Source organism: Brienomyrus brachyistius, chromosome 6 (assembly GCF_023856365.1).
Source record: "Brienomyrus brachyistius isolate T26 chromosome 6, BBRACH_0.4, whole genome shotgun sequence".
Taxonomy (NCBI): Eukaryota; Metazoa; Chordata; class Actinopteri; order Osteoglossiformes; family Mormyridae; genus Brienomyrus; species Brienomyrus brachyistius.
Window position 1 is genome coordinate 13,639,089 of NC_064538.1, and position 8,324 is coordinate 13,647,412.

General features: G+C 40.7%; 1 protein-coding gene across 2 annotated transcripts; it reads right to left on the reverse strand.

The window, feature by feature from the left end:
* Positions 1-1,335: 1,335 nt before the first annotated feature.
* LOC125744735 (sushi domain-containing protein 3) lies at positions 1,336-8,062 on the reverse strand. 2 transcript variants are annotated; one of them, XM_049016891.1, is made up of 5 exons: positions 7,626-8,062; positions 4,771-4,953; positions 3,624-3,771; positions 2,961-3,110; positions 1,336-2,237 (listed from the first exon to the last, which is right to left on the reverse strand). In XM_049016891.1, the coding sequence occupies exons 1-5, from the start codon at positions 7,711-7,713 to the stop codon at positions 2,003-2,005; spliced, it is 804 nt and encodes a 267-aa protein (XP_048872848.1). In that variant the 5' UTR covers positions 7,714-8,062; the 3' UTR covers positions 1,336-2,002. The 2 variants fall into 2 exon arrangements, with proteins under 2 accessions (XP_048872848.1, XP_048872847.1); XM_049016890.1 differs by having other exon boundaries at positions 4,765-4,953; positions 7,626-8,060.
* Between the last annotated feature and the right edge of the window lie 262 nt (positions 8,063-8,324).

Sequence of the window (8,324 nt, forward strand, 5' to 3'; positions counted from 1 at the left end):
TGGAAGGACATAGACTCACATGGGGGGGTTCACACTGAGCGGTTCATTGCTGATGAGAATCAGTGCATCCAAATCCAAAGCTATAGTGTTCTCATGGAAAATAAAAGCAGATTGCTCCATTCAGTGAGGGGAACTCCTGCTCAAAGAGAAGGAGTTTCAGTATCTCAGTGATGGGGTATGGGGTATGCCTACTTTATCATGCTGGCCTGTTTATTTATTGTTTATTTATTGGATGTTTTATTGTTACTAATGTGTCTATCGTTTTGATGTGACAGTGGAGAGGATGCGCCTTTAAATTTCGTTGCTGTGGAAACAACAACGACAGTAAAACATCTGATGATGAGGAGGAACGTGAGACTGACAGGCCGATCATTCCTGAAGGCACTGAGGAGGTCCAAGGTGGCAAAGAGATGCCAGACTGGCACCCGGTTCAGCAATTAATCTCTGTGCCTGTCCTCACCTATGCTCATAAGTTGAGGGGACTGTCTGAGAGAAGAAGGTGGTGAGTATAAGTAGCCAGGTGTCGATTTCTATGCTGGGGAGCTCAAGGATCTGGAGGGACCTCAAAACAGGGCATCTGCTCCTTTAGATGGAGGGGTGCCCGCTGAGGTGGTTAGGGTATAAGAGTGCCACTGGGGCAGCTCCCACTAGGGAGAAGCCCGGCAGGGTGAGGGGGGGTCTAGGGTACACTGGAGAGCTTATATTTCTGAAATGGCTTTAGTGTTTCCGGAGATCCCCCCCAGAAAGTGAGCTGGTGCCCCTGGCCTAAGGGTGCTCTGATCGAATCCCCTTGGCAAACTGCCAGTACCCCCACCAGGAAGAATGCTGTATGGCAGATGAGGTCTGCTAAAAATTCAAGTGAATGAACAGCTAGTGAGATAGGAACAGAAAGTTGAGGCTGCAGAGTTCCCTAATATGCAAAACAAACACTGAAACCATGTCATGCACCCAACACGTTGTTGTGGTTACCAGCCAAGGAAAAAACAAACAAGCCAAGCTAACCCGGTTTCAGAAAGCAGGCTTCAAATAGTAGGCGCATAAATATGCTCAGTCATGTCAGGGAATATCTAATGCCGTATTTATGCTCATTTTCATAGAGATGCAGGGTATCAGATGCACAGTGTTTGTGTGCGTGAGCTGGAAATTCACACTTATTAGCTGGAGTGGGCTGGCAGAGAGGTGAAGACATGCAAACAGAGCGTCAGTGGAAAAAGGGCTTTCCTGTGCATGTTAGCCCTGGAACAGTACTGTGTGAGTCAAGACAGTAACAGGAAAACAAACTGCTTTTCTGAGAATTATTAGCAAGGCAAAATTTAGAACAAAGAGGAAAAAACGTATTTTAAAATACTTTAATACAATCATTTTACTCTGCAAACAGTATAAAGTATTACAACTGTGATCCTACAAATTAACTGCCTGGCACCAATATTCTGCTTTTGTCAGTAGTCATCCAATGTTTTCCATAGGAAATTTTAAAATGTTCTTCTGTCAACAAGCAGTTCCATAGACTCACCTGATTATGAAGAATGTTCTCAGCTCACATGTGACAGCATTCACAACTATAACACTGTGAATATTCCTTGGTTTTGGGGAGGGAAGACATACTCCATTCAAAGAGCAATTTTTCTCACTTCTGATTTACAAGGATGTTTTTTGTCCATTTTATTTTGCCCTGGTCAAAAATAAGTTCCTAAGCTATGAAATACATATGGACCATTCCACTGACTGGTTACTCTACACTTTAGTTTTTGCCAGTAAAAAACAAATCTCTAAGTTCCCAGTAAAAACATGAAATGGAAAAAAAGCTGAAGAAATATTTCTTATTGCTACATCCTATCTGTTAAAAGTACCAAATGGTCATGACGATTCCTGGCCATCTGCAGCATTCATCTGGTAAAAGTTTAAGGCAAGAATGATGCTTGTCCAAGGAGATCGGTGATTTTAACTTTGACCTGTGTAGCTGGTCAATGTCCATTCATTGTCTCATCTTCACATTGTTGACTCACACGTATATTAATTGCGAGGGTTGCCTCTCAGGATTGAGGAGACGTTGACAGTTCCCATTGGGGTCGTCCATGTACGGTCTGCTGATCACACTAATCGTCTGTTCTGCAGGGCTGCAGCTCTTGGTTGGAGCGATACACTCGGGGTGGGGCCCAACAGGATTGCTGTATGCACTGCAGGGGAATGGGGCAGGGGTAAAGGCGAGGCTATCCATTGCAAGTAGATGATGGCACCTGGTGGGGGGGGGGGGGGGCACATGAAAATTGCTCAGAAAAGAAGGTCTACCTGTGCAATCGCAGATACAGAGGTGGACATTTCTGGTCCAGAAAGTAAAAATCCAGACCAAGATTTTGTTTCAACCAACCAGTTGAGTATAAAGAGTCACAGTCACAGAGTACTCAGCTGGTTGGTTGAAACAAAATCTTGGTCTGGATTTGTACTTTTTGGACCGGAAATGTCCATCTCTGCACAGATATACATGTCAATCTATCTAAATACAGGAATCATAGCTGAGTTAGTCTTACACCTTACATGTGACTTATTCACTTTAAGAAATCATATGCGCATTATGTTATTAAAAACAAACTTATCTGCTTAATAAAATAAATATATCTGTCCATTATATAACTGATATTCCCAGTTACTGGGGCTCCGTTTTTCTGCAAGCGCCGCAAAATAATAAGTATGTTTCTGCAAAGTGGGCAGTGTGATATTAATGCTATTACCACTTGTTATGCAGTGGAACTAAAATAGGAGGGGGGCCAAAAGTAACAGGCCTTAGAATGAACAATGCTGAGGCTTCCTCACAAAACTGGCAAGTGCTAAATGATGCAGGGCGCAGATGTAGCATCTAACGAAGTTATTAACTGCTACAGAGGCTTGCAGCCAGGGCCGATCTGTCGGCTTTTTTTAATTTTAAACTCCTTCTCAGCATTTTGTCTGTGGACTCTGCTCACCCATAGGACATTCTTTTGTTACACTCCACACAGTCGCAGGTCAGACTCGATGTGGTCTTTTGCTTGCTTCTGTTGTTCTTCTTGTTTCGGCCTTTGTGTGGGGCCTGTGTCTCACCCAGGTGCCCTTGCCCCACCCACAGATGTGTCTCCCTGGACATAAGATGACATCACCCATCATTAAAGCTGAGCACATGAGATACTAGGGTTGATTCCATGGATCCCGATGGATAAATAATCAGCTCACGGACACGCTGCAGAATAAAATGATCTGATTTTGCTAGTACAAGAAGAACTCTTAGTTTGTAAACATTTCCGCTCTCGTCATTAAAGGTCACTTTCTGCTGCCAAAAATCGATTTGAAACGTCAAACGAGTTGGTTTTTTTTCTACGTTGCTTTTTACAGAACAGTTACAGAAGACAAGATTCAAATTCAATCCAGTGGGTACCATGAGTACCATGAGTACCATGGGTACTATGAGTACTATGAGTACCACTCATTATTTCTTTCAGGTTGATAAGAAGACTAAGTTAATAACAAAGTCAAACACAGGGAAAGTGCTTAGTTGGACAGGCTTATTATTACACGCACACGACAGCCATCCAAACATAAGCTCACAGCTTTCCACAATGAAAGCAATAACGATGGGAAAAGCTGGCCCTCACCTCTCACGCCTCTGCCTCTCCTGTCTCTTGATGCACTTCAGCAGGCAGCAGGTGAGAAAGGCCATAGACATCAGCAGGATGACAACACAGCTCACAATGGAGGCGATCACAGCCACCCTGAATCCAAAGTCCTCAAAGCGCGTCAGGGCTGAACGCCGGGAAAAAGCCAAGTATGAGAACAAAACAAGAGCTGTATCAACATTTAAAATTCAATAAAACAATCAAAGAAGGTTCTTAAGCCGCAGCAATACATTAACTCTGATGAGATGTAATGCAAAACACTGAAATATTAATGTGAATGCTTGGAAAATTCAATCAGTGATATGGCTGTGATGTCAATGCCAAATTTAGTTTTTTTATATATTAAATTAAACTTCACTGTCTCCATGAATTCACCAAGCCGCTTAAGTCTGTCATTTATTTTAACCCTTTGCATTATATCTTTAGCAAAGCAATTACGTCTCAGTCTTCCTGCAATTATTTAAATGAATGACAATAAAAATAAAAATGGTATACAAACAGATGGCATTTCTGATTAGTTTATGCAAATACTTATTTTCATTTTGACAATAAACAGTCCCATAATTCATTAGACATTTATGAACAGTGCCAAGCCTGCACATTTAACTTAATGAAGTCAGAACTAGTTATTACTTAGTAAGGCAGGGGAAACACATCATTTTTGAGGTGATTTATCTATTTATTTTCATCTAGAAGACTTTCCAGGGAGGGGCAGAGTGACAAGCACTGTTGCCTACCATCTTTCAGACCAGGGTTTGAGTCTTTGCCCTGATGACTTTGCATAAGACCCCCCACAGTCCAAGACATACACCAATGTTAATTAGTTACCAAATTACCCAAAGGTGTAAATACCTGTTGGTTCCATAAAAACGACAAGTGGGAGCAGAAAATAGATAGGCCTACCAGGTAAATTTCTCCCATTTTTAAAAACCCCCTCTCTCTCTCTCTCTCTCTCTCTCTCACACACACACACACACACTGACTGCAGTAATCCACCCATCTGTCCATTCTCAAAGCAGGGGTCGCTACGTATTATTAATTACTTATTTGGAAGATCTCGGTGTTCAGAAACTAACAACAAGAGCAGCGCAGTGTGGTCTCCTGCCACAGCGATACATACGCTTACACCAGGGCGCTCCTCCCGTCCACTGCGAACTGCTGCTTCGCCACACGCAGGTCACTGTACCCTCGCCGATCAGCCGGTGCTTGGACGGACATTGGAAGGATATTATGGTGCCTACGCTAGTTCCATTCCCGTGGACGAGTTTTAAAGTGCCCAGGGAAGGAGGTGGCATCGGCTTGCACTGGCCTGTGAAGCAGAAAAGAAGAAAATAACATAAAATAAGTGTGGAGAATCTCCAAACAGTTCTATAGTTTATCTACAGGACGTGTCTCTTCTGAGTGACCTTCTATGGTCATGCTATAAAAACACCTTAGTGATCGTCCCTGGTGCCAAATATTTAGCATTAGAGAATGTCTGTAGACCCCAAAACACCCATAGATGATCACACTGTGCTATATTAATGCTGCCTGCTGTGCAGTTCAGAGCTGGCGCACACCTACTTACTCAAAGCAAACCTAAACTTAGCGTAGTTCACCTCGTTAAAATTAGTTTCTTTATTGACTTCAACAAAACAGGAAACTTAATGTCTCAGACGTGCGTGCCCGATATTGACGTTGGTCAACGTTAACGAGCTATCTTAAACATCAAGCATCGGATCAGCAAAGCCTTCCTGTGGTTGTATCAATTTAACTGCAGGCTTCCGCAACGCTACATAAATATTCTTGGAAGTGACAGTGACATTAAACATTAAAATTAATACAGCTATGTTGTGGGGCTGGGTCAAAAATAACTACTTCTGTGCACCAAACAATAGAGAAATACTCTACAGATGCAACTTCTCAAATGACCACTAGAGGTCCACACATTATGTAAACTGATGAGCTCCACAGGGGGCCAGTAACTCCTACCGTCATATATCATAAACACGCCTCATAATAATCAAATTGAACAGTGTTCTTTAAATTGTGAAGTGTACTTTTTATCGATATGGATGCATGTATGCAACCAAAAAATACATTTTAAGACCTGACACATATAATAGTATTTATATTACAATAATTCTCAATTTTCACTGACCTAACATTTTTTTTCAATTACTGTCACCATTTTAAAAGTCAAATATGTGACATAGGGCTACGCTATGCAGGTGTTTCTGGTAATAGCCTATTGTAGTCTAGACACTAATTCAACTTAACCTACAAATCGGTTAGGCTACGCCAGGGTAATGAATCATATTTTATTGCTATTTCCTGTAACAATAGGGGAAAACAAGCAAGATGGAAGATGACTCACTCCTGCTACTCCGAAGTTATCTTCAAATAAAAGGTTGCATTAACTTTTGGATTCATTTAATAAACATCCATAATCTCACGTGAAACGGGGCATATCTGAATGCAATACATAACATTTTATGCATCGTAAAGATTTACCTATCTCATTGTAATTTCACTTTCTACGTCAGATTCAATTTTCAATAATGCTGACTCGATAACGGTAATAGACTTTGTATTTTTCAATGTTTTCAAACCATAATATCTAATATAAATGTGGTGTTCAGTGCAGCACCAATTACCAACATCCAGTTTCTCAAACTATTCTTAATAAAAATGTAAACGTATAACAATAAAATGTACTTGATGGTTTCCGATATACCATTTGAAAGTAAAAATAATAATAATAATAATAATTTAAATTAGCTGAAAATGTTGCTTCTTATAACACTAGTGAGATAATTAGCAAATATAATAACATTACGCAGACTTATCTCAAAAGAAGACTAAAATAATCTAGCCCCTGTTCAGATGACACCGTTCACAGTAACTTGAACACAGTTTTCCAGTTAAATATTCACGCCTTAAGTAGTCAGATAGGGCAAATTACAATAAAATACGTTAAAGTGTATTCATATTAACCCATATTTTAACAGATATACACATAAACTGATATACACGGTGTATTCACTCTGACATAATTTGAAATAGAAAGAGTCAGCCTGAACACGGACGCTTCGTTAGAATGTGAGATGTTATTGCGAGGCTCTTACATGACTTCATTAATGTCATGCATTTCTCTTTTTTCCTACCGTTTTAACGTTTATTTGCATATTAACGTGTAAATGTTTTTGCTATAAATAGACTAAAATGATCTTGTTATGGGATTAAGATAAGTATTAAATGTGCCATTCAGCTGAAATAAACAGTACAGGCTGTTATGTTGCTCGGCGCTGATAGATAAATAAATTCAGCATTAGCAGCGGCAGGCTTCTAGCATGCTTCTCTTTCTACTATATGGGCATCTCAGCTAAATATATATCTGATAGATGATCATACATTCCAAAACATCTGCGTTATACAGCATTTGGCCTGCATACGATCGACTACAGAAGAGTACGATCACGTTTAATTTGTTCACGCCACACCTTTTTTTAAAATTTAGGCGAAACGTGCCTTATCTGCAGTATAATAAAAAAAAAAGTGTTAATACTTTTCCCCAAGAATTAGCATGAAACACACTTGAGCTAAATGAGGGTATATATAACGAATTATTTATCAAAATGAACAATATTACCATTTACATGTAAAATAATAGTATATAGATTAAGATGATATGTATGGTATCTAACATGTCACTCTTGTATTCATAAAAGACGTATTCAGTTAAACTTTTAAAATGTTGTCTTACTCTTCCCTCAAACGACAAGAATAATTATATTCTGCACTTGTTTGCAGCAAAGAAACGGTAAGGGAAGCTGAGAAAGATCCTCTATGATCGCAGGACGCGTCGGACTGCTGCACGCAGTCAGGGTGGCCTTAAATGACAATGCATTCAAGTGTCACTTAACGTGAGATTCTCGTGTCTGCAACACCCAAACCAGACACAGCCAAAGGCGACCGAACCGGTGGCACTCTTGCTCTTACCTGTCTGGTTACCTCCAGCGTTGTTCTGATTTTCAATCGCGAAAATAGTCCTCGGAATATCAAACATGGAAGAAGTTACGGCTGACATATCGGATCTCTGACTACCTTATTTTTGCATGAAGAGGAACCGACGAGCAGTGCTCGATCGCGGCGGTCCAGGTGTAAGAGGCTGTGCTGGATGTTCTTTTAAAAGGGTTAATGATCCAGCAAGCCTCTTTCGGATCGTACTTTACTGTATTAGCGATGCAGACAGGGCACGCTGTTCCAGATGATCCTCCTCTGTCTGTAGTCTGCCCTTTGTATATTGTCCCACAGCGGTACCTTTAGCATGCAGATACCGCTTTTCTTTCGAGCGTCGCTCACACTGCGATACACAGCACTTCCCTTCTGTTGGCAGTGTTGCGTGCAGACCGAGCGGCTGTTTGATCGCACTACCCACATCGCCCCACCTCTTACCATACTTAAATATAAAACTATACGCTTGTTGTTTTCCGGACTACCCATCGTACTGTAGGTACAGTACGTATAACTGCGTATTTCATATATTACATTTAGGACACAGTATAGACAGCGCAACAATATTCAGCCGTTCTTAAATATTTTGGGGTAAATGTACGATGACTTTTTAAACGCAGCGTTACATCCGTTAACGCACGATTGTTGTAACTTCAATGTACTGCTGAAGGGGCTCTTGAGTCG

Excerpts from the sequence above, each read along its gene's own strand:
- LOC125744735 (XM_049016890.1), bottom strand. The coding sequence starts at position 7,713 with ATGTCAGCCGTAACTTCTTCCATGTTTGATATTCCGAGGACTATTTTC. Across the intron at positions 4,954-7,625 it reads CGCTGGAGGTAACCAGACAG|GCCAGTGCAAGCCGATGCCA; the intron begins GTAAGAGCAAGA and ends TCTGCTTCACAG. Across the intron at positions 3,772-4,764 it reads AGGAGCGCCCTGGTGTAAGC|CCCTGACGCGCTTTGAGGAC; the intron begins GTATGTATCGCT and ends CCCGGCGTTCAG.